Consider the following 27220-nt stretch of genomic DNA (forward strand, 5'->3'; position numbering starts at 1 on the left):
GCCGAGAAGGGGTCTTGTTTTATTTCCCAAAATGCAAAAAAAAAAAAAAATGTTAATAAAAATAATAAATACATTTTATAAAAGAACCGATTCAAAAACATTCATGTCTTTTTAATACAAATGTCATCCCTTTTAATACAAATTGAATTTTGGTTGGGGGGTTTTCTTTGTACATTTTAAATATTGAATATAAATTACTTTACATATTAGATTTTGCATTTTTTTTTTTTTACATTTTTTTTTTTGACAGGCAGAGCTGTGTGCAAAGAGAAAGGAATTCAGAGTAACGGGAGGGAGATGGATAAGTCATAGAAATACTGGAAACAATAAAAAAAAGAAGGAAATATTCCAAGAGCCACATTTGAACTGTTTTCTGCCATTTTTATATGGAAAAAACAAACAAAAAAACAAAAACAAAAAAAAATACTGTCAAAGGATGAGACAACCTGTAGTTCTCTACGGATATTAAAATACAACTAGTGAACATGTTGTATTATACCTTGTAGTTGGTAACATCAAGTTGCCTGTTCATTGTTTAATCCAGTGTTTCCCAACCAGGGGGCCTCCAGCTGTTGCAAAACTACAACTCCCAGCATGCCCGGACAGCCGAAGGCTGTCCGGGCATGCTGGGAGTTGTAGTTTTGCAACAACTGGAGGCATTCTGGTTGGAAAAAACTTCTTAACTTAGCTTAAAGCAGAAATACACCGGGTATATCCGGCACGTGGCCTCTTCCTTCTCGGAGGTTGCAACATAGTAGAAATACATAAATACTGGGCTATGGTGATAAAGGTCAATAAAAATTCAGTCCCATTCCCCTTTTTTTCAGTCTCTGTCCTGCCTCGTGCAATCTGAGCAAAGGAAAACACTTTTTACAAAAATATGTATATTTTTATATATATATAAAAAATACCACATAAAGTACATTAAATAAGGTGACAAAATTCATCCAGTGAGTTCGAGTGGCTTTTGTGTTCCCCATTCTTTTCCCACCACCCCCGAAAGTTTTTTTTTTTTTTACACTTGGCAGTAAGTTCTTCACTGCTGTCGAAGGAACACGGTCCTATGTCTCTGTTGTTCGGAGAAATGAGCAGTGGGAGCAGTGGGTACAGAGGGAAAAAATGGCCTATTTTGTCTCTGTAAAGCACCAGCGGCACAAAGTCCGGCGTTTGAAGCATCCGGTCAGAAGTCCGTGGACCCCATAGGGGCCAAATTTAATCTTATTGTGTATCCTGGGGGGGGTGAAAAAAAACAGATTAGATTGTGTGAGATTGGGCAAATCATTAAGGATATGTTCACAGACAAGCGGATCCACAGCGTATTTTACGCTACGGATCTGCCGCCGAAGGATCCCTTTAGATGTGCCTGCTCAGAGCGGCACTACGGCGCTACGAGCAGATGCACTGCTGTGATGTGCGAGTTGCCGCGCATGCGCAGTGTACTCGCACACATCGTGGCCACTCCCCATGCTCCCTGAGCAGCCGCGATGTGTGAGTTTACTGCGCATGCGAGCTGCAGCTCGCACATCACAGCGTGTCAGCTCGTAGCAGCATATTGCCGCTCCGAGCAGGCACATCTAAAGGCCCCCTGTATCGGTCCTTTGGCGGCAGATCCACAGCGTAAAATACCAGTATTCTCCAATACTGACTATTCTTGTTATACCCTGGGAAACATGACTGAACATTAGAATTCATATTAAGTTATGTTAGAAATATGGGGGGAAAAAAAGTGGCTGTCTAAGGCTATGTTCACGCAGCAGAATATTTGTGGAATGTCTGCTTGGAAAACACGCAAGTAGCCGACGCCGGCAGTACATACCAGTGCTAGAGCTGCTCGGAAATGCGCCATCTCCATAGACGGCAATGCATTTCTGAGCGGATTCTGCCAAAAGAATTGACAAGCCATTTCTTTCGGCCGAGGCCGGAATCAGAATTTCAGCAGAAAATGTTTCTACTGAGGAAATTCCGCCGTGTGCACGGTGCAGTGAAAACAGATCTCAGCTGCAATGGAGTTTCTAAGCTAACCTTTTCCAACAAATTCCACTCGGAAATTCTGTCATGTGAACATGGCCTTACAAGGTGATTTAAAAAGGATGTTGCAAAATAACACTCTTGGTATTCCTAACTTAGAGAACAGAACCCAAATTTATTACTATGAAAAGATGCACTATATGTATCCAAGTCGTTTTAAGTGATTTCCATTAGGGACATGGCATAGGTCCAGCGTGCCAGCATATTTTTGGAAAACATTTACAGAGGAAAAGTTGACCAGTTGCCCATAGCAACTTATCAGATTGCCTCTTTAATTTTTGAAAAGGCCTCTGCAAAATAAAAGATGCAATCTGATTGGTTGCTATGGGCAACTGGTCAACTTTTCCTCTGCACAGGTTTTGATAAATCTCCCCAACAGATTCCAATGTTTCAGTGATGCATTGTTTCAGGTCATTCAGGTCCGGTGGCTGGGGGGTTGGGGGTCAGATACACTATATCCTTGATGTACCCCCAAAGAAAGAAGTAGAGGGATGTTAACTCTGGCGATCATTAGGGCCAGAGTAACATAAGTGAATCATTGTTTCCGGTGTGGCCGAACCACCATTCCAAGTTTCATTCAGCCATTGGCAACATCCAAATAGAAACAATGACTCACCAAGGTTGACATGAACTTCGTGATCACCAGATCTAACGCCTAGCGACATCTTTCTGAGGGGCTACAACAAGGACTTTCCCAGCCACACGATCTGAATGACCTGAGACCACGCATCACAGTGGAGTCGACATCCAAAGATATGATTGCCATGTCTGGAAAGGACTTGACTACCATGTAGACATCTGCCGTGTCTCCAATGGAAATCACTTTGCACATTTGTAGTGTATAGTTAAGACTTGGATAGATGGTGTACGTTGTAAATAAATTTGTGGAATTTACCATCCTTTTGAATTTACCTGCATTACATACTAAGTTTCAACATTCATTGTTGGAACTTTTACATCCACAAAGTCATAAGATGATACCTGTCACTTCACAGGTAACTAACCAGCAACTTCTAATAGGGAACATTGTTACATGCTTAAAAAATCTGGGCCCTAAGGTAACATTATCTGCCATTATGTAAAATGACATAGTAGGATTAAACACTCTTAAAGGCTGAATATATTATGCTAAAATAGTCTGAGATAATCTCATAACTATTCGTTAATTGGCGAAGAAGATTTAAAGGATTGTTTCTCCATTCTTATAGCAAGTGTTTAAGTAGGTGAAGATTTAAAGAATTTCCTGGCCACTCCGGTGTATTTAGTCCTACAAGTAATTGTTATAACCCCCTCTCCCCCCAGCACTTTTAGGATTAATTTAATGTGTTAAAATTGGTTAGGGAGGAATCAAATCTCACCTGCTAAGTAACAGATACAAAGACCCATTCCCAAGTCACTACGTGGTGAGTAGATGTCTCTGCTCCTTCTTGCTGGGTAGATGCTTGAATTTTCTATTTTTTCGTTTGAACTGTCGTACCTGAGACTCCTCTTTACGACTTATAGTGGTTGGAGGCGGAGTGGTTGCAGTTACTGCTATAACAAACAATCGGGAAGAATAAAAAGTCATTCCAACTTGATGAAGAAGTTATCGGCCTGGGGCTCAGCTATATGGAGCTCCATTGGCAATTCCGGCAGTTTACTGAGGAGAAAAAAAAAATAGTGCATTCACTATATTTTTTCCTCCAGTAAACTACCGGATCCTCAATGACTCCATTTAAGTGAATGGGATCTGTTGGGTGGAGTCAGTTGAGCTCCAAACCGTTTTGGGGCCATGTGGCACAAAAGAGCCAAACGGACCCAGAACGGGACTGATCACAACAGCAATGTGAACTTTGCCTAAGAAACTCAAAAGAAAGGGATGATAACTACCTGCTATTATCCTGTGTTCGCTGACAGGGTGGTGACTTCTTACAGATACCGGGTTGATAGGCTCACACTTGCACTCCACATGGTCTTCTAATGCAACTGGAACATGTTCGATTTTTTTCATGGTTCGATGAAGCACAATTTTCTTCACCTGTATCAACACGGCAGTCATTAACACAAGTTCAGGGATCGGAACAAACAAACTATAAAACAAACCATTAAACTTTTTACAACTTATTCACCAAGTGCCATAGATATCGCTTATGGCATAGATAGCCATAATCCACTAGATAGTAGAAACGTCAGCGACACAGGCTGGAACAGTCCATGCTATAGCAGGCTCACATTCCATTGAATGATCACACTGTGTTTGAAGTAAACCTTTCCACTGTCCAGCTACATATTCCATCACACAAATATCCAGCTAGGAACATTCCATAAAAAATACTCAAATTTTCCAAAGCACAGTGATTTCCTGGAAAGTACCCCCGACCGCGGAGGGTACGTTAGCAGCACAATGGGTGATACAACTCAGTAGAGTGTGACTATGGACAATGTAATGCTTGTCTATGAAATATTCATCTACCAGTGGAAATACCTTTATTGTATTACGGCCTTTTGACTGGACATTTGTAATCATTAAAAAACATTTGTCCATCAACTTAACAGCTCGACTTAGAAGCTTGGCAGCGTGTCAAGTATAACATAGCTTTGATTTTATGGAAAGGAGGAGGGATATTGCATTTGAAGTAAGTTATTTTGTTTTTAAACAGAGATTGTGAAACATTTTTGTGAATTTATAGAGCACTTTGGAGCTATTGTAATGTTCAGTCATGAATCCTACAACACTTTCTTATCATGTTTGTTGACATGTCTGTTGCAGCGTTACTGCCCAGCCAAAAGTCAATGGGGAACATTCATCAAGCTGCAACAGTGAGTCTGCACCGCTCGCGCCAAGGGACTCTGACTGGTAGCTAGAACGAACGGGGAAACAGGCGTGCGGCTGAGCAATTTTCTCCCCACTCTCTGTGCGTGCAACCAAGACAATCCCATAGACTTATAATATAAGTCTGTCTCCATCACATGGCACAGAGCCACATGAGAACATGCAATACTTCTGGCTGGATAGACCAAGAGAATAAAAAATACCAGCCACGCACAGATTACATATCGCCAGCTAACAACTTTTCGAAATGAAGGCAAACATGGCTGCTCGCTGATTGACAGCATATGGAGATCGCAACATATATGATGCCAAATCGACTGGCTCAAAGTTACCTGGACATGTCGGATGTGTTTGCGAATTGGCACACATTTCATGTTCCTTGAGTTGCAACATCCGGAGCACCTCTGCACCTCCACACATGATGGCTGAACCACAAAGTTAGCATTGGTTGGATCAACCAGATTGCGAGTGATTTCGAAAACCTCTGTTCTTGTTTTGCACTGTGCGAGCTGAGCTTGTTCTACATCTAAAGGAAAAAAACAAGAAGCCATCAGTTAGTTTCGCAAAATCCAAAGAATAAGTGTCAATATCCTAAACCACAGACAAGGTCACAAAACTGTTTGGTACAGAGTTGTGAAATTTAGGTGAAATGTGCAATTGCTAAAACACCTAAAGCATCAGAGCTGTGAACGACACATAGCTTCAGTATGAAATGAGCGACTCTCCATAAAATCGGAATGCATGATGTCACTCCTGAATAATGCCTCCGGGACACTTTGAAATGGTTTAGCCCAGAGCATCTTGCTTACCTACGCTACGAATGACCCGGGAGTGGCTGGAATTGCCCCTAGGCCAGCTTCTTGCTTCATTCCTGTTTAGCTCGTATACATCGTCCTCTTCATCTATTGGGGGAGACACAAGTTGAATACAAATCAGAAATGTAACTTATCATGCAACAAGATGGTCAGATTACAAAAGACATTACATCAAATAAAAAAGGTGATTCCAGAGGTGCCCATACCCCCCCCCCCCCCCCCGAGGGCCCCTTCTGCCACTATATATACTATTTTCCAGGTGGACATTACACCGTGTGAGTATAGCCTGATAGTGCCCCTCCCGAGACTAGGCTCTGGATCCGCCACTGGCCCCTGCAGATAAGATCAAAGTTATATGATGCAGATTGGTAAACTAACTTATATGTATGGGGCAAGGGGGCTCTCCTCTGAAAGAAAACTTTGAGGGTAAAAGTCACCAAACACCTTCAATAGCTGTTGCTCTCCCCATACACGTGAACTTTCGGCATGGCTAAATGTTCGTTCCTCACTGAAAACAAGGGGAAAGCTGTTTCCAGACAGTTCTGGTGGTGGCTTATCTCTCTAAGAAAAAATCGTTGGTCCATGCCCAACTCTTCTGTTTCCCAATATCAAGGGAAGAATCGAGAGGCTCCAATACACTTCAGAAAGTCAGATCATCCTACCAAAGTCTTTGAGATCAGCTGACTTTTGACTAAAGTATAGGGACCTTAAGAAGGGCTATGCATTTTAAATTTCATCATCAGTTGTTTTGTTCTCAAGGAAGATAATCCACTATCAGAGAAGCCTAGGTTGTCAGCACTCTGTAGGCAGTAGTACGTACACATGGAGGTAGGTACAATCAGAAAAGTCAAGGTCCCACTCTCCAAGTTCTGCTAGAAACATTGTTTATCAAAGTTTTACATATAAGAATATACAGGACGCGTTTTGGCAACCAGTTTGTCTTTCTCAGCTGTCAGCTGAGGAAGGCAAGGTATTTGCCGAAACATGTCATGTATACCCCTGTATATGTGAAACATCAATAAACAATGTTCCTAGCAGAACTTGGTAAGTCCTAGGACCTTGACTTTTGTATCCTGACATATATACAATGTTTGGTTTAGTCTTCACACTGAAAAGATCACATCCTTTTTCTAGAAAGTTGTTGAACAAAGTTGCTTTACTGTTTCATATGTAAACTCTTATTTTCCTTAATTTCTTTACAAAAATATCACTAGTAAACAAACGTCATAGGGGTCTTACGTGATGATCACACAACAGTTATATCAACTTCTATTGAAGCATGACTCAGGTCACATGCAATTTGCATTGTGTGACTCAGTAAATGACCCACTTGATATAAGAATCGCATGACACTACTAATCCCGGGCCCAGACAATTGTTGTGGTATGGACTAGTCAGATGTTATAATCCAGACTCTGACTTACTCTGCAATACGATATCCAGAATTCTTATATTCCTGAAGTACATAGACTTCGTTTAATAGCATAGTTTAATATTTTTGTCTTAAAAACAACCCAAAAGTGGCCCTTTATAATAGTTTCTCATGATGTTAAAGGGGTTTTCCAGGAAAAAACTTTATTTTAATTTTTTTAAAGATCAACTGGCTCCAGAAAGTTAAACAGATTTGTAAATTACTTCAATTAAAAAAATCTTAATCCTTCCAATAGTTATCAGCTGCTGAAGTTGAGTTGTTCTTTTCTGTCTGACAACAGTTCTCTCTTCTGACATCTCTGTCTGTCTCAGGAACTGTCCGGAGCAATCAGAGGTTTGCTTTGGGGATTCGCTCCTACTCTGGACAGCTCTCGAGACATCAGAGAGTACTTAGACAGAAAAGAGCAACTCAACTTCAGCAGCTAATAAGTACTGACAGCATTAAGATTTTTTTTTAATAGAAGTCATTTACAGAAAGTGATCTATTTAACTTTCTGAAGCCAGTTGATTATATATATATATATATATATATATATATATATATATATAAGTTTTTTTCCTGGAATACCCCTTTAACTAGGAAACAAATAGATGGCCACCTTCCACGAGCCGTGATATCTAACCATTATGAACGATCTGTGTTAACTACAGCTGCAGAATTAAGGTCACGCACCCCTGGCTGACAATAACGAAAAACCCTTTCATGCTATTTTTGGCACGTTCTACAAATATGTAGGTGAAAGAGATTGAAACTTTTTTTTCCAAAGGGGATAGACTCTGGAATGATATCACTGTTTTCCCCAAAGAACCTGGCTCTAGCGAAAACACGACCTGCTGAGAGATTCCATGGAACAACAAGCATGCAAATGTGTGAGCACCAGCTACGTAGGCGGACTACAGTAGAGGACTGGCTACCAGGAAACCTATGGGGGGCTTCTAGCAATAAACCAGGAGCCTGGGGGGGGGACTTCTAATAGTTTATGGAAAGATTTTAATGTTGTGTCTTTAACTGTCCTCTTAAAGGGGTTCTCCGGTGCTTACAAATCTTATCCCCTATCCAGAGGATAGGGGATAAGATGCCTGATCGCGGGAGTCCCGCTGCTGGGGACGCCCGTGATCTTGCACGCGGCACTCCGTTTGTAATCAGTCCCCGGAGCGTGTTCGCTCCGGGTCTGATTACGGGCGACTACAGGGCCGGCGGCGTGTGATGTGACGCCTCCGCCCCGTGTGACGTCACACTCCGCCCCTCAATGCAAGCCAACGGGAGGGGGTGTGATAGCTATCACTCCCCCTCCCATATGTGTGCATTGAGGGGTGGAACGTGACGTCATACGGGGGTGGAGGCGTCACATCACACGCCGCCGGCCCTGTAGTCGCCCGTAATCAGACCCAGAGCGAACACGCTCCGGGGACTGATTACAAACGGGGTGCCACGTGCAAGATCACGGGCGTCCCCAGCTGCGGGACTCCCGCGATCAGGCATCTTATCCCCTATCCTTTGGATAGGGGATAAGATGTCGAAGCACCGGAGAACCCCTTTAATGGGAAAATACAATTTATACACATAATGGGGCAAATTTACTAATATCCAGATGTTGCAAAACTACAACTACAGTATGCCCGGACAGCCAATGACTAGAATGTCTAGCCTTGCTGTAGCCTTGATGAAAAAACAGTTCAGCAGTTCGAAACGCGCTTTTATAAAATGTATTATTTTTTTTTTATCCACGTTAATTCTTTTATAATTTGAATTGAATTTATTTTTGAATTTTATTGGAAGCTGGTGACTTAAACTTGTCTGCATTTTGGATGTCTACAAGGTAACCGTCCTGTTTTGTTCCATGTTGTCCGTGCTTCCAGAGAATGCATGACCCTACTGAAAACGTGTACAGACTTTTGGTGGTAAGCTCCCTCGTCTGATTTTTTTTCTACTTTTTTAAGTCAAAAAATGTTCCAGATATATCATAGTAGCTCAGGTTGAATGATCAATGCACATGTTTAGATGTAAAGCCAACATTTCGACTAGTAGTCTCAAACTGTGGCCTTCCAGATGTTGCAAAACTTCAACCCCCAGCATGCGGCTGTCCGGGCATGCTGGGGGTTGAAGTTTTGCAACATCTGGAGGGCCACAGTTTGAGACCATTGGTTTAGACCATCAATTAGTTAGCCTGCTATGCACAGCAGCATATTTTAATCCACAACCCCATTTAAAGGGGTAATCCAGGAAAAAAACTTTATATATATATATATATCAACTGGCTCCAGAAAGTAAAACAGATTTGTAAATTACTTCTATTGAAAAATCTTAATCCTTTCAGTACTTATGAGCTGATGAAGTTGAGTTGTTCTTTTCTGTCTAAGTGCTCTCTGATGACACCTGTCTCGGGAACCGCCCAGTTTAGAAGCAAATCCCCATAGCAAACTTCTACTCTGTGCAGTTCCCGAGACAAGCAGAGATGTCAGCAGAGAGCACTGTTGCCAGACAGAAAAGGACAACTCAACTTCAGCAGCTGATAATTATTGAAAGGATTAAGATTTTTTAATAGAAGTAATTTACAAATCTGTTTAGCTCTCTGGAGCCAGTTGATATTAAAAACATTTTTTTTTCCTGGAATACCCCTTTAAGCTAAACTAGTCATACATTATGGCCCTGATTTACTAAGAGTGTCGGGTTATTTTCAGAGTATTTTCTGCACCAGGACGTAACTTTACATTCATGGTCGTAAATGGGTTAACAAACAAAAAGGAAAAAAGGAGAAAAAAAAAGGAAATGAAAGCCAAGATTTAAACAAAAAAGAAAAAAAGAGAAATTTCAAAAAAATGTATAAAAAAAATAAAAAATGTAATAAAAAAAGCTACTAAGGGACAAAGTAACAGGATTTTCTAAAAAAAAAAAAAAAAAAACACTTTTTAACAGATTCCCCACACCTCAAGGCAGTCGGGTTTTCAAGTTCAGTATTTCACTATTTTTCTGGTGGGTTTTTAAATACAACTGTTGGGTTTTCAGAAAAATATCAGGAACACGCCCCTAATTAAGAAAACCACGCCCCTTTAGTCAGGTTAAAAAAATTCTCTGAATAATTAGAAAACCATCTGGTTTTTACCAGTAAAATGTGTTGCACAAAGTGTCGCGGAGGACTTGCGACACACATTGTTTCACATAACCCAATAAAAAGAGTCGGATCATGTTAGTAAATCAGGGCCAGTGCGTTTTACAGCACTTTTTGGCACACCAGTTATAATAAATGTGTCGCAACTCGCAAGTCTGGTGCAGTTGAAGGCAAAGGGAGAGATTTTTCAAAACCTGTCCAGATGAAAAGTTGACCAGTTGCCCATAGCAACAATCAGATCGCTACTTTCATTTTTGAAAAAGCCTCTGAAAAATGAAAGTAGTAATCTGATTGGTTGCTATGGGCAACTGGTCAACTTTTTCTCGGCACAGGTTTTGATAAATCTTCCCCAAAATTTGCACCAAAAATCGTTAGTAACATCACTATTATTATGTCTAGGGTGTGCAGTCTGTCTAGTTTTAGTTTAGTTTAAGCTTTTATGTTCCTAATTGTGTATAGACAGAATCACATCATTATTTTACCTTTTTGACTTTATGAAACAATGTCAAACTGGCATTTAAGGTAGCTGGACAATGACACGCCGTAGCCAGGCTGACATTTAGGGTCCAGCAAGAATGGCACGCTGACATTTAGGGTCTAAGTTCACTGATACACTGGCACTTGAGGTCTCAGAAGAATGACAAAATGAGCGAGAGTGTCGGCCCCGGAACAAAGGCGCGCTGACACTCGGAGCCCCGTAATAATGACACATTGACTTCCACCAATGGACCAAGAACAATGGACATGCTGAGATGAGGAATCCTAGGATGAAGACACATTGACACAAGTGATGGAGAACAATGGCACATGGGGTCACAACATTATTAAGAAAGAACCGCGACTATACAACACCCTGCAGGGCACTACTACCTATTTTCTCAAGACAATTGATGAGATTTATGAAAACCTGTGGAGAGGAAAAGTTGACCAGTGGCCCATAGCAACCAATCAGATCGCTTCTTTCATTTAAAAAAAAAGGCCTATGAGAAATGAAAGTAGTAATCTGATTGGTTGCTATGGGCAACTGGCAAACTTTTCCCCTGCACAAGTTTTTATAAATCTTCCCAAATTTCCTACTAGGTCTTTTAGTCCAAGTGGGTATGGCATTTCATAAATCACTATTAACTTGCAGCTTATATCTGGTCACTGCGTTATTTCACCAAACAATGCAGCTCAGTATTTGTGGCGTCTTTTTGGTTAAAAAAAAAAAAAAAAAAGTGGAAACCCAGCCTAAGGCTGGGTTCACACGACGTTTTTGCCATACAGTTTTTTTTTATCAGGTTTTTGATTAAAAAAACGGATTCCTCAAAACCTGACTGAACTGTATCAAAACGTATGTACAAAGTTTTATCTGTATACGGTTTGAAAAGTGATTTTAAGAAAAAAAACGTATATGTTTTGAACTTTACACTTCATTATGAATAAAGTTTCACTTGTTTGATTGAAATTCCAAGAAAAAAAACTGTGCAAAGTCAAAAACCGTATGGTAAAAACCGTATGGAACCGTACGCACATACAGTTCTGTACGGATCCCATTGACACCCATGTAAAAAAAAAAAAACGTATATGGTTTAAGACTGCATTCAAACCACGTTTTGTACATATGGGTGCCGGATCCAGCGGGGGGAGGGGCAAACCGGGCGCTCCCGTACCCCAGCCGGATCAGTCCTTGACTCCATTTACTTTAATGAGCCGACCGGAGTCAAAAGGTGACTCCGGTCGGCTCAGTTTTGACCCGTATGCGGTAGGGATCGACCGATTATCGGTATGGCCGATATTATCGGCCGATAATCACGATTTTGGGCATTATCGGTATCGGCAATTACCTTGCCGATAAGCCGATAATGCCCCGCCCCCACCGCACCGCAACCGTCCCCCCTCCCGACCCGCCACACCGCACCGCGACCGCCCCCCCGACCCACCGCACCGCGTCGCACCCCCCACCGTAGTGCTGGGCGGTATACCGGTATGATCCGGATACCGTTTTTTTTTTCTCCCACTGTATGGATTTTTGCCCATACCGCTATACCGGTCGGGCCCCTCCCCCACCCTCTGAGTCAATAAAAAAATATTTAACTTACCTGTAATGGGGTGGTCTGGGCCATCCATCCTTCCTGTAGTGTCCGGCGCCATTCCGGGTGGAGGGTGAACCGGTCCGGGCTGTCCTTCTTCTCCGGGGGTGCTTTTCTCCACTCCGGGCAGGCTCCGGCCTAGTACACTGCATAGACGCCGCTACGCCGTGACGTCAGGTGCGTTGCTGCGCACGGGCGTCACTGCGCAGCGGCGTTTATGCTGCGTTACTAGGCCGGAGCCTGCCCGGAGTGGAGAAGATGACCGCCGGAGAAGAAGGACAGCCCGGACCGGTTCACCCTCCACCCAGAATGCCGCCGGACACTACAGGAAGGATGGATGGCCCGGACCACCCTGACAGGTAGGGGGAGAGAAGCGGGTGGTGGTGGCGGCGGCGGCCTATGGCACCGCAAAAGCCACTGCAGTGCATTGATTTAAAGCGCCCGCTTTAAATCAATGATCTGCATGGCTGTCGCGGGGGGATAAATAACCGATAACTTATACCGGAATATCGGTATAAGTTATCGGCTATCGGCCCTAACCTGCACCGATTATAGGCCTGAGCCTAAATGAACAGAACATTTTAGAGTTAAGTGCTAGGGCTATGTAAAGAACATAAACCTTGGTTATTAGTACTTCTCATTGAAGGCATTACAAGCAACGCTGTCATAAAAGGGATAACAAAAGTATATGTGTCATCACCGTGTAGGACTACAGGGAGCTGCCCTGCAGCGCTTATCTAGTCAGTTTTGCTAATAAATGTCATTTAGGTTTACATTACATCACTGGAGGCGGAGAAGGAGATGTAGACTAAGGTTATTTAAGGGGGTATAAAAAAAAACGAAACAAAATACTACTTAACCACAATAGACGAATAAGCAAGTAAAGTAGTGACATTCGACTCAAAAATAAATAAAAAAGCCAATTAATTACATTGTATTCTGCATGACCTGCGTTAATGTGAAAAGTCCTTTCTGGGAAAGGAATAAGACAAGACAATGGCTATTATTTCAATTTTAGGTAATACATAAGAAGGCTATGTTTCCAAAACAGCTGCTTACCACACCCTGTCTGTATGAGAACACACCAAGGACAAACAGTGAATAGGCCGGGAGACGCTGGGGTCCGGCTGTCCACTGCCTCACTACTTACATCAGTGTTTCCCAACCAGGGTGCCACCAGCTGTTGCAAAACTACAACTCCCAGCATGCCCGGACAGCCTTTGGCTGTCCGGGCATGCTGGGAGTTGTAGTTTTGCAACAGCTGGAGGCATTCTGCTTGGGAAACACTGACTCCCACAGTGCAGGATCATACACTGCTCAAACAACACAATATAACTCCAAGTCAATGACACTTCTGTGAAATCACACTGTCCACTCAGGAAGCAACACTGATTGACAATCAAGTTCACCTGCTGTTGTGCAAATGGAACAGACAACAGGTGGAAATTATAGGCAATTAGCAAGACACCCCCAATAAAGGAGTGGTTCTGCAGGTGGTGACCACAGATCACTTCTCAGTTCCTATGCTTCCTGGCTGAGGGTTTTGGTCACTTTTGAATGCTGGCGGTGCTTTCACTCTAGTGGTAGCATGAGAAGGAGTCTACAACCCACACAAGTGGCTCAGGTAGTGCAGCTCATCCAGGATGGCACATCAATGCGAGCTGTGGCAAGAAGGTTTGCTGTGTCTGTCAGCGTAGTGTCCAGAGCATGGAGGCACTACCAGGAGACAGGCCAGTACATCAGGAGACGTGGAGGAGGCCATAGGAGGGCAACAATCCAACAGCAGGACCGCTACCTCCACCTTTGTTGCAGGAGAAGCAGGAGGAGCACTGCCAGAGCCCTGCAAAATGACCTCCAGCAGGCCACAAATGTGCATGTGTCCACTCAAATGGTCAGATACAGACTCCATGAGGGTGGTATGAGGGCCTGACGTCCACAGGTGGGGGTTGTGCTTACAGTCCAACACTGTGCAGGACGTTTGTCATTTGCCAGAGAAAACAAAAATTGGCAAATTCACCACTGGTGCCCTGTGCTCTTCACAGATGAAAGCAGGATCACACCGTGCACATGTGACAGAGTCTGGAGACGCCGTGGAGAATGTTCTGCTGCCTGCAACATCCTCCAGCAGGACTGGTTTGGCGGTGGGTCAGTGATGGTGTGAGGTAGCATTTCTTTGGGGGGCTGCACAGCCCTCCATGTGCTTGCCAGAGGTAGCCTGACTGTCATTAGGTACTGAGAAGAGATCCTCAGACCCCTTGTGAGACCATATGCTGGTGCGGTTGGCCCTGGGTTCCTCCTAATGCAATACAATGCAAGACCTCATGTGGCTGGAGTGTGTCAGCAGTTCCTGCAAGGGTAAGGCATTGATGCTATGGACTGGCCCGCCCGTTCCCCAGACCTGAATCCGATTGACCACATCTGGGACATCATGTCTCGCTTCATCCACCAACGCCACATTGCACCACAGACTGTCCAGGAGCCACCCCATCAGGAGCATGCCCAGGCATTGTAGGGAGGTCATACGGGCACGTGGAGGCCACACACACTACTGAGCCTCATTCTGACTTGTTTTAAGGACATTACATAAAGTTGGATCAGCCTGTAGTGGGGTTTTCCACTTTGATTTTGAGTGTGACTCCATATCCAGACCTCCATGGGTTGATAAATTTGATTTCCATTGATAATTTTTGTGTGATTTTGTTGTCAGCGCATTTAACTATGTAAAGACGAAAGTATTTCATACGATTAGTTCATTCATTCAGATCTAGGATGTGTTATCTTAGTGTTCCCTTTATTTTTTTTTGAGCAGTGTCTTATTGAATAAGGATCTTGTGAAATTATTTTTTTTGCTTAAAAAATTGTAGAACCTAGACCTGTCCGGGCATGCTGGGAGTTGTGGTTTTGCAACAGCTGGAGGCTCTCTGGTGGGGAAACACTGACTTACACAGTGCTGGACCATATTTTTAAATAGGGTATAGAACCTATGCATGTGCAAATGGCTTTGTACTTTGCTGTTGTTATTGCTCAGGCAGGTGATATAAATAGTAAATAAATAACATTAGTCACAGATTAAAGGGGTTACATCCCAAAATAAAAGTTGTCCTCTAGCCACAGTATAGGTGCTAACTAGCATATCGGGGGTGGGGGGTCTGACGCTGAGATCGCCATCGATCAGAGGTCTATTGTGTCCGATGTGAATGGAGGAGCAGCACCCATGCTTGACCACCACTCCATTCATTGTCTATGGGGCTTCTGGACATTGCTGAGCGCTGAACTCGGCTATAGTCGGCAGTCCTTTAGAAAGTAAATGGAGCAGTGGCCGAGCATGTTCATTTAGGAGACAATTGACCTACAAACTGGTCCCAGTGGTCAAACCTCTGCCGATCAGCTACTTATCGCCTTTTCTGTGTATAGAGCAGTTTTTCTCAACCAGTGTGCCTCCAGCTGTTGCATAACTACATCTCCCAGCATGCCCGGACAGCCTTTGGCCTTATGGCCTTGTCCACCACAAGAATCTGTTGAGCACAGGAACATGGAGGGTGAGTTGGGGAATAGAAAATGTCTTCTACTTGTAAAAATTCTTCTAAATGTTAAGGACACATATCCAAGTTAGCCAACCCCGCTGATTTAAGCTGGACCTATGAATTATCTTATGGGCATGGTGGTCTTCCAAATTGATTTTGGGGATAAACAAAAAGGAATGAACAATGAATTCAATGCCTAATCCTATATATATATTTTTTTTTTTACCCCAGAGATTACTTCAGTATCTGGCGCAGCCTTTAGTCATCTCCCCGGTTGAAAACACATGCATGCTCGGCCAAGGTGAGTATGCATGTATAGGAAGAACAGATATCGGCCCGGCACGCATTCGAAGGACAGCTATAGAAGGCGTATGGACCCCTTTAGGGTAGGGCCACACCTGCCGTATTTTGCGGCGTATTTTTTGTATAAGTCAACGGGTAGCAAAATCAACTGCATATTTTGCTATCCACTGACTTCAATTGGTAGGAAAATACGCAGCAGCAAATGTGCAGCAAAATACGGCACGTGGGACCCTACCCTAAGTGTTTATCCAGGAATGTTAGGATTTGCGGTAATTGCTAAAATAATCCTATTTACACAATGGTGTAAATTATTCCGGGACAAGACCTCAAGACGTAAACATAAGCAAAGGAGTAGCTGGATTTTCCTTCATCCAGGGCAAAGCTTTAATTGTTCTATGAAATCTCGCAAAGGCACAGGGGCTTGTTGGTTACAACCATTAATATATGTGTGTAAATAAATATATATATATATATATATATATATATATATATATATATATATATACATACAACAATGCTCCTAACTCAAATATTGGCCATTACTCTTTGTTTACTGGGCTTTTAAGCCAGTTTTTTCCCAGCCAATGTGCCTCCAGCTGTTGCAAAACTGCAACTCCCAGCATGCCCGGACAGCCGATGGCTGTCTGGGCATGCTGGGAGTTGTAGTTTTGCGAAAGCTGAAGGCACACTGGTTGGGATACACTGCTTTGGACAAAAAAAAACCTGAATGAACATGTCATTCCATGCCACCTGATGGCTGTCCGGGCATGCTGGGAGTTGTAGTTTTGCAACAGCTGAAGGCACACTGGTTGGGATACACTGCTTTGGACAAAAAAAAATAAACTGAATGAACATGTCATTCCATGCCACCTGATGGCTGTCCGGGCATGCTGGGAGTTGTAGTTTTGCAACAGCTGAAGGAACACTGGTTGGGATATATATATGCACATACAACAATGCTCCGAACTCAAATTTTGGCCATTACTTTTTGTTTACTGGACTTTTAAGCCAGTTTTTCCCAACCAATGTGCCTCCAGCTGTTGCAAAACTGCAACTCCCAGCATGTCCGGACAGCCGATGGCTGTCTGGGCATGCTGGGAGTTGTAGTTTTGCAACAGCTGAAGGCACACTGGTTGGGATATATATATGCACATACAACAATGCTCCAAACTCAAATATTGGCCATTACTCTTTGTTTACTGGGCTTTTAAGCCAGTTTTTCCCAACCAATGTGCCTCCAGCTGTTGCAAAACTGCAACTGCCAGCATGCCCGGACAGCCGATGGCTGTCCGGGCATGCTGGGAGTTGTAGTTTTGCAACAGTTGAAGGCACACTGGTTGGGATACACTTCTTTGGACAAAAAAAAAAAAACTGAATGAACATGTCATTCCATGCCACCTGATGGCTGTCCGGGCATGCTGGGAGTTGTAGTTTTGCAACAGCTGATGGCACACTGGTTGGGATATATATATGCACATACAACAATGCTCCGAACTCAAATATTGGCCATTACTCTTTGTTTACTGGGCTTTTAAGCCAGTTTTTTCCCAGCCAATGTGCCTCCAGCTGTTGCAAAACTGCAACTCCCAACATGCCCGGACAGCCGATGGCTGTTCGGGCATGCTGGGAGTTGTAGTTTTGCAACAGCTGAAGGCACACTGGTTGGGATACACTGCTTTGGACAAAAAAAAAATGATACCCAATCTGAATGAACATGTCATTCCATGCCACCTGATGCCCACAGATGCCTGCAGCTGATGTCCCTGATGGGTATTAATAGCACATACAGCTGTAGCAGCTGGATGAAGTCTGGAGGGCGGCTAGTGTGAAGGGGAGGGAGTGCAAAAGAATTCTTTTCAAGCACAAGCCAGAGTTTTTTAGACTGGCACATCAGACAAAGAGGGGAAGTTGTGTCCAGACACAGATAGCGGAGTGCAGGGGTCTGACGTGCGCAAGGAGACAATAGCAAGGAGGGAGGTCGCAGTACAGCACAGCACAACTCTGATGTGCTCCAAACACTGGGCTCCTGGCATGACTTCATGCACCCTCAGGCCAGCTCTACGTGTTAAGGCCATTAACCCCTATGCTAAGGCGAAAAACAATCCCCCACCCCCCCAAAAAAACAACAACAAAAAAACGTATATCTAAATTATAAGCGAGGCCAGGACATTCCTGTAGGTTTAGGACTGCGAATTGTAACTTGCAAATAATTGTAGGCACCTGGTTCCTAGAAATGGTCGTGCACCGACATGCCGATAAAAGGCAAATAACACACAGGACGCACAGAACGAGACCGTATTATGGCGAATGTCAACATGAGAAACCCGTTATGTGCAATCCAAAGAATAATGGCTCTCCTGGGTTCTCCTGGGATGGTGCGGACTATATCGGCTGACCATACAATTTTTTTGAGCCAAAAGGGGACATTGGGATAGCAAAAACGGGACGGGGTTATGTAATGTATGCATATATAGTTATAGGCCCCCGGCTCTGTGCCCCCATATATTGTGTATGTATACATATATAGGGACCAAATAAGATTATATATATATATATAGGCCTCCGGCTCTGTGCCCCCATATATTGTGTATGTATATATATATTATGTAGGGACCAAATAAGATTATATATATATATATATATAGGCCCCCGGCTCTGTGCCCCCATATATTGTGTATGTATACATATATTATATAGGGACCAAATAAGATTATATATATATATATATAGGCCCCCGGCTCTGTGCCCCCATATATTGTGTATGTACACATATATTATATAGTGACCAAATAAAATTATATATATATATATATATATATATATATATATATATATAGTTATATGCCCCCGGCTCTGTGCCCCCATATATTGTGTATGTATACATATATTATATAGTGACCAAATAAGATTATATATATATATATATAGGCCTCCGGCTCTGTGCCCCCATATATTGTGTATGTATACATCTATTATATAGTGACCAAATAAGACTGGCTTGACAAAGACAGCGAGAGGCTGTCGAAACGTAGCTCACGGTGGAGTGAATAAAAGACATCACTTTGCACTGAATCAACGGGAGTGCCTCTGTTTCTCTTTGGACATATATATATATATATATATATATATACATATATATATATAGGCCCCCAACTCTGTGCCCCAATATACTGTTTGTATATACTATACATATATGATATAGTGCCGCAAATAATATATATATATATATATATATGTATATATATATGTGTGTGTGTGTTATAGGCCCCTGAATTTGTGTCCCCATATATTGTGAATATATATTAAACATTTATTAGATAGTTTATAGGCCCCCAAGCAGCTCTACGCCCCCATATCGTTGGAGGCATCAGCCATAGGCCCCCTTTTCCAGACTATATGCCCCCATGTAGTATAATTTGTTATAGGCACCTGACTCCACTATCACAAGCCTCTTATATAGTTTGTCGGCCGCAGTTTAGTTACCGTCCCATGCCGGTATCATGGAACAGTCTGCCTATGACAATATGTACACTGAATCGCCTTGTAATCGCCCAGGTATGCTGAGAGTTCTAGTTTTGCAACAGCTGGAGGCACACTGGTTGGGAAATACTGACATAGTATATTGTAATAGTCAGACTTAGGGTGGGTTCACACTACGTTTTGTCCCATACGGGAGCGCATACGGCAGGAGGGAGCTAAAACCTCGCGCTCCCGTATGTGACCGTATGCGCTCCCGTATGTCATTCACTTCAATGAGCCGACCGGAGTGAAACGTTCGGTCCGGTCGGCTCATTTTTGCGCCGTATGCGCTTTTACAACTGGACCTAAAACCGTGGTTGACCACAGTTTTAGGTCCGGTTGTAAAAGCGCATACGGCGCAAAAATGAGCCGACCGGACCGAACGTTTCACTCCGGTCGGCTCATTGAAGTGAATGACATACGGGAGCGCATACGGTCACATACGGGAGCGCGAGGTTTTAGCTCCCTCCTGCCGTATGCGCTCCCGTATGGGACAAAACGTAGTGTGGACCCAGCCTTAAAGCGGTTGTCCACTTTTTTTAATTCGCTTTCATACACCCTAATTGACCGGAGTGGAAAACGAACAAAGAGTGTCTCCTGGTCTGGAGGACCAGTCCTGTCTCTTATTACACAGACAAGCAATTGATTTGAATGGGCACTGTGTAATGCTTCATATCCCCTGTGGTGGCGCTGCAGGGAAATAAAACATCTACTGTCAGGATTACTGACACAGCACAGCTGATCTCTGGAGATCCCAGTAGGAGGACACCTTGTGATCATGTTATTGTCAAGGGATCTATCCAACAAGTAGGAAATGTCAAGAACAACAACATCAAACACAATTCTGTAGAGATTTACCTACGGATTCTATCTGCAGCAACCTTTTTATGTCTGCTATAGACTTGACAGATCCTCCTGTGATCTTCTCGAACATTTCTCTTGGAATGGGGTCCCCCTGTTAAAAAAAACATATAAATATTTATACCAGAATTAATAAAATGATTAGGCAGTCACCAAGGTAAAACATCCAAGGTGTGAGAGGAACGGTATTGGAAGGACATACAGTAATAGAATTACAATATCACACATCAATGTCACGGTCTGAAATAAAGGGAAAAGAGCAGTGGAATCCTGGTTCCACGAAGAAGCGGTGCTTGGTAGCGCTCGTTTCCAGCGAGAGACGAAAGATTATAGTCTACGAACACTATGGTCCATGATGCGGCGCGGGGCACTCCGGGAGCGGAAGCCACAAATCGGCGATTTGTGGCTTCCGCTCCCGGAGTGCCCCGCGCCGCATCATGGACCATAGTGTTCGTAGACTATAATCTTTCGTCTCTCGCTGGAAACGAGCGCTACTAAGCACCGCTTCTTCGTGGAACCAGGATTCCACTGCTCTTTTCCCTATACCAGACGTCCAGGACCAGTTCCCGAGACGAACGGGTGCCCAGCAGCTCTTCCACCATCACCTCCCAGGGATCTGGGGAATAAGCCTTCCACGGTGTTGTGTCTGTAACACAACACCCCCAGGTGAGCGCACCAGTCTTTGTTCACCTGTGTATCTCCTATACATACAGAATCATGGCACATTAGTGCGCTCTCTTCTCTGTTTCTTTTTTTGCATATACACGGTCTGAAATATGTAACTTAATATAACAATTGGTAACTTAACCAGAACAATATAGATTACCTAGTTTTCCAACGTGATTATGCCTATAGTACAGTATATATTTTTATTATTATCCTTACTCTGGATCAACAGGGAGAAACAAAGGTCGAAAACTACTCATAACCCTCCACTCCATCAACATCATCTCTCCTCCCCTGGTTGAATTTGATGGACATTTCTTTTTCCAACCATGTTTCTTGGAACAGATTTTTTAAGCTTTTCTAACTTACCTATATACTGTATTTGATGAATATTGCAGAACTATAAATTAAAGTGGTACCCCAGTTTTGCCAAATGTATCCTCTATCCTGTGAATTTCTAAAGACACCTCCAACCCCATGTAGGTGATTGTCTTGTGTAACTGAACCCTTAGGCTGGATTCACACTGTGGAATTTCTGGGCAGAATTTCTGCCGGAGATCGAGCCGGCGGCACTAGGACTGCGTGGACTACATTGCCGTCGCCATAGATGGCAATGCATTTCTGAGCAGATCTCCCCAAAAGATCCACCCAGAAATGCAATGCAGTCTATGGGGGCAGCAATGCAGTCTGCTCGGTCCGAGTGCCGCTGGCTCGATCTCCGGCAGAAATTCTGCCCAGAAATTCTGCAGTGTGAACCCAGCCTTAGAGTCTATTCACACGGCCGAATTCTGCCTCAAATTAAATCCCATAGACTTCTATGGGATTCCACACTCCCATTCACACTTCAGAATTTCTGCTTGCGGGATTCCGCAAGCGGAAATTCAGAAGTGTGAATGGGAGTGCGGAATCCCATAGAAGTCTATGGGATTTAATTTGAGGCAGAATTCTGCAAGCGGAAATTTTGCAGTGTGAATAGACCCTTAGCAAGGAAGCCATTGAGAACCATGGCTAGTACCATTCTTAAGTGTCTGACTGTGGGGGGGGGGGGGTCTGACCGTCATTGGGACCACCCATGATCTCCAGAACAGAGCCCGTCTCTTATGTCAGAAAAGTTTGTGTGGTCTCAAGAGTTACAGTCCGCTACGCCAATCGCCAACTGAGGCAGGACATTGCTGCATGGAGGAGCAAACCATTACTCCAGAGACCGGTGCGTCTCGGAAGTTGGTGGCCGAAGCACTCCGAGGTAGGAGATGGGCCCTGTTCTGGAGAACAGTCAGACCCCCGCGATCAGACACTTATCCCCTAACCTGTAAAAAGGGGGTAAGTTTTACATAACTGGAGTATCCCTTTAATTAATTTGAAATAGACCCTGTGTTAACACGTGTTCTTGCTACTTCACCTTTTTTGTTCTTGTCTTCCTGCCATAGCACACTATTAATTTGAACCATCTTATTTGCAATATGAATACATTATTGTCGCTGCTGTCACCATTCGAAGTGATGCTTGCCAGGTGCGTATGAATGGGGGGAACCTCAACATTGCATTGAGCACTGTATCATTGAGAACAATGGAACAATAATGTACACAGCAGTGGTCTCCAAACTGTGGGCCTGTGCTGTCTGGGCATGCTGGGAATTGTAGGTCCACACTGCGGACCTCCGCATGTTTCAAAACTACAACTTCCAGCATGCCCGGACAGCCAACGGCTGTCCGGGCATGCTGGAAGTTGTAGTTTTGAAACATGCGGAGGTCCACAGATTGGAGACCATGATCAACAACTAGAGGTCCACAGTTTCGAGACTATGATCACAGTTTGGAGACCATGGGGGAGATCTATCAAAACCTGTGTAGATGAACGTAGAGTGGTGCAGTTGCCCATAGCAACCGTTCAGATTGCTTCTTTCATTTTTCACAGGCCTCTTTAAAAATGAAAGAAACGATCTGCTAGGTTGCTATTGACAACTGCACCACTCTTACTCTACACAGGTTTTGATAAATCTACCCCCCATGGCCATATGTCCAGTCTACAGACTGAAATCCATGGGGGAGATTTATCAAAACCTGTCCAGAGGAAAAGTTGCTGAGTTGCCCATAGCAACCAATCAGATCGCTTCTTTCATTTTTGAAAAGGCCTCTGGAAAATGAAAGAAGCAATCTGATTGGTTGCTATGGGCAACTCAGCAACTTTTTCTCTGAACAGGTTTTGATAAATCTCCCCCCCATATATAAATGTATGAACGAATTCATAGAAAATAAGCATTATTTATATATTATTATGATGTATCTTGAGATGTGTGAAATTCGGGACTGATCGCTTCAAACCAGATTTTGTTCGGCCAACTAAACCATGTGTCATGAGGATTTGCAGATTCAAGATGCATCACACGGTCCTAACTCTATGGGAACACTTCTGTAGATCAACACCCCCCCCCCCACCAAGGGCCATCATTGGTTTATTTCACCGATATCAGCACATGGCAGTGAGTCAGTCAGTCGCAACGCATGACCAAGACAACCTTTCTTAAGACCATTCTCCATTTTAATAAGGTGCTCGGATACTCAGTTCTCACAGGAGAGAAAAATCCCAACCCAGTGGCTGAACAAGCCAGGACAAAAAAAAAATGTTGGCAAGCAAACCTTTCTAGGAAAGAAATACTAGGACTGCAGGGAGGGATGCCAGCTATTGTTCTTCAAAGGGACTTAGTGCCCGGGTGGAGAGAGGTGAGAGGGCTGAACGGAGAAAGTGAGAAGCTGGGGGAACCCTTGCAAATAGGAGTGGACTTGGAGACTGAAACCTGGCAAGGGCCACGCAAAGGTATACCTGTTTGCCTTAGATAAAGTACCACTCATGACAAGGAGAACCTCAATGAAGGCCTGGACGGACTGTGTGTGCGTAGGTTAATATTTCTCTGTTATAGGTAATACATAGATATGTCTAAAAACAAGTCATCAATTATTCATCTGAAGCAAATCTATCTTAAGAAATAGAAAGAAAAAGGTAAAATAAACATTCAATGAACAAAGAAACAAAGAGGAATGCATGAGTAGACAGGAGGTCCAGACAGCCTGACATAGTGCACCTGTATTGGATGTCATCCAAAGAACACGCATCGTGACTGCCCCATGTTTAGACGCTGGCAGCTGGTGCGTAGAGATGAACTGTGATTCCTGAAGAGATGGGGGGTCCGACCCTATTTACTTTTTTTGGTATCAGAATGTATATATTTTGAGTGGTCCTAAAGAACTCACCTAGTACGTACATCATGTGTACTTTCAACAAGGAGGTGCACGTTATAGCAAAGTAGCTTAGAGGTAATCAAGTGTGGTCCAGACTGGGCTGAGATGGCGCAAAAAATTTAGCAACAATTTTATAAAGTCACTGTTGATAAATCACTGTCCTTTACAAGAAGCTATCCATGCAAAGAGAAGGCGTATAGGTCCGACGACAGACCTCGCTTGGCGAACAACATCTCCCAGCAAAATTAAAACTATAAAAAAAAAGCACCTTACTAAAGCGTTCTATAGGAGAGCGCATAAAACGTAGCAAACTATACCACCACGTCTGAGACTAAATGAGTTGCATGGAAATGTTGCCACTTTTTCCACCCATCTCGCAAATCTTTGCAACAACTTACCACCAAAAAAATTGAGTAAAACCAATGATCTATCCGCCCCCACCCCCTCCATAGTGTACACCTTAAAAGTCAAGGTGGATTCTATAACACTCATAGAATATAATAATTTCCTTCTATTCGCAGAAGTACAGCGATGACTGACACAAACAACCGTAGATATATCTATCTAATTATCGGACACCTTGTAAGATTCCGATTGGGAACGCGAGTCCTGTAAGTGTGAATTGTATTCGAGTGAGTTCAAATAACCCGGCACCGTTCTGTGAAAATTCACAGGTAGCAACACATTCTGTATTGCTGTATTGACAAACTCGACTCTGCTGCATTGAGTAACTCAGCTCCGCTCAGAAGGCATTTTGCACACCTAAGGCTAATGTTTTTCCCGGATTTCTTTCTTCCCCTCTCTCCTATTTTGCAACCTCTGGTACATGTGTATTCCTCCCTCCATGCTGCGCTCTCCCTGCCTGGCAGGCATGTGTGCGTGTTGTAATGTAACCTGCCCTCCCTGAGGCTGCACATACAGTGTGTTCCAGGCAGCTGGCCATACACCCACTTCCGTATACACACTCAGGCACTGCTGGCAGGTGCTGTGCAGGTCACCTCTACAAGTGGCACCCAACACTCCCCATGCTAGTGCCCAGGTGAAGCACGACCTGCCATGTTAATAAAAGGCCAGTACACAGTCTCTGTAGCAGTGTTTATCAAGCACTGCGTCTCCAGCTGTTGCAAAGCTACAACTCCCAGCATGCCCGGACAGCCGAAGGCTGTCCGGGCATGCTGGAAGTTGTAGTTTTGCAACAGCTTGAGATATACTCTTTGGAAAACACTGCTCTATAGCAGGTGAAAACAAGAATTTGCTTATAACTGTATTAAATGCTCTGGCTACAATGTAACAAATCTCAGCCTATGAGCGTCTCATGGATCACTATAGGAATACATAAGATTGATACCCCCGAAATAGGAAAGCGATAATATGTGCTACAGTCAGTGAGATCTTAAGGGTTAAAATATGCTGGGAATCCGGCAGATTTTCTCAAGTTAAAAGATGTTTCCATTTTTGTACCATTTTTAAGCGGATTTGCCAGATAAACAGCAAACAGAATTACGAAAAAATCCGGTATATCGACGACACTATGGAGGTGCGACCTTAACCCGAAGATCTTAACCACCTGAAATAGGGATGTGATAATTTAGGCTACAGTCATGTAAGGTCCTGAGGGTTAAAATTTGCTAAGAATCCTGCTGATTTGCACAAATTAAAAAAATAATAATAATAAAAAATTAAATTTGAAAATTTCAAAATGGATTTGCCAGATGCCCAGAAAACTGAATCAAGAAAGAATCCGGTATACCGATGACAGTATGGAGGTTCGCCCCTAACCCCAAGATCTTAACCACCTGAAATAGGAAAGTGATGATTTGGGCTACAGTCATATAAGGTCTTAGGGGTTAAAATTTGCTAAGAATCCGGCTGATTTGCACAAATTAAAAAAATAAATAAAATGCTAAAATTTCAAAATGGATTTGCCAGATGCACAGAAAACTGAATCAAGAAAGAATCCTGTATATCGACGATATTATGGAGGTGCGCCCTTAACCTCAAGATCCTAAATATTCTGGGAAACATCTGATGAGGTAAAGTAACGATGTGTGCTACAGCCAGTGAGATCTTAAGGGTTAAAAATTTTCTGGGAATCCGGCTTAATTGCACAAATAAAGAAAATTAAAAATTCAAATTTCAGAATTTCAAAATCGGATTTGTTTGCCAGACGCACAGCGAACAGAATTACGAAAGAATCCGGTATATTGACGATAGTATGGAGGTGCGCCCTTGACCCCCCCCCCCCCCACCTTAGATCTGAAATATTCAGTGAATTGCTGGAGACGTTCTTACCTCAGCACGAACCATATGCAGAAGCCAAATAGACATTAGCAGACCCCCAAGATTCATCCTGTAGTCCAAGAGAGAATATTTGGAACATGTATATAGCAGCTGTCAGATCTTCTTAGATAGTGAATAGCAGGGAGGCTGGCACCCTTCCAGTAAGGGGATACCCCTCCCCAAAAAAAAAAATTTTGAAGAAAAGGTCTCCTTATTCCAAAATCTTCAGGATGGAGGTTTGTTGAAGAAGGTAGAATTCTAAGGTCGTATGTAGAATGGGAGAACCGAGACGTGAAAGGTGATAGGTGGCATCAGTATTCCCGCAGAGTGACACCGACTGTCATGGTCTAGGGTTTCCTTCCAGAGCAGATGCTGAGAGCTGACCCAAAGCCACTGACTCAAATTCGAAGTGTGCAGTTTTCTTTAGCTATCCCAGCTAAGAGGCGTGAGCTGAGAGGGGAAGGGCCTGGCTGGGAGGGAGGGTGCCTGCTATAGTCAGGACTGTGTGTAAAGGTGTGTAGGGAGGGTGTGTAGAATGGGAGTGATGTCTCTGCCACAAGGA

General features: G+C 43.4%; 1 protein-coding gene across 3 annotated transcripts; it reads right to left on the bottom strand.

The window, feature by feature from the left end:
• PDGFB (platelet derived growth factor subunit B) lies at window positions 1-27104 on the bottom strand. Of its 3 annotated transcripts, none has more exons than XM_056523892.1 (7): window positions 26671-27104; window positions 20473-20569; window positions 5650-5742; window positions 5173-5366; window positions 3898-4045; window positions 3387-3558; window positions 1-1230 (listed from the first exon to the last, which is right to left on the bottom strand). In XM_056523892.1, exons 1-6 carry the CDS (start codon window positions 26725-26727, stop codon window positions 3425-3427), a joined length of 723 nt encoding a protein of 240 aa, XP_056379867.1. In that variant the 5' UTR covers window positions 26728-27104; the 3' UTR covers window positions 1-1230; window positions 3387-3424. The 3 variants fall into 3 exon arrangements, with proteins under 3 accessions (XP_056379867.1, XP_056379866.1, XP_056379868.1); XM_056523891.1 differs by having other exon boundaries at window positions 3387-3561; window positions 26671-27091; XM_056523893.1 differs by lacking the exon at window positions 26671-27104 and adding an exon at window positions 22541-22760 and having other exon boundaries at window positions 3387-3561; window positions 20477-20569.
• Window positions 27105-27220: the final 116 nt, after the last annotated feature.

The sequence above is a fragment of the Hyla sarda genome, chromosome 6 (assembly GCF_029499605.1).
Source record: "Hyla sarda isolate aHylSar1 chromosome 6, aHylSar1.hap1, whole genome shotgun sequence".
In the NCBI taxonomy this organism is placed as follows: Eukaryota; Metazoa; Chordata; class Amphibia; order Anura; family Hylidae; genus Hyla; species Hyla sarda.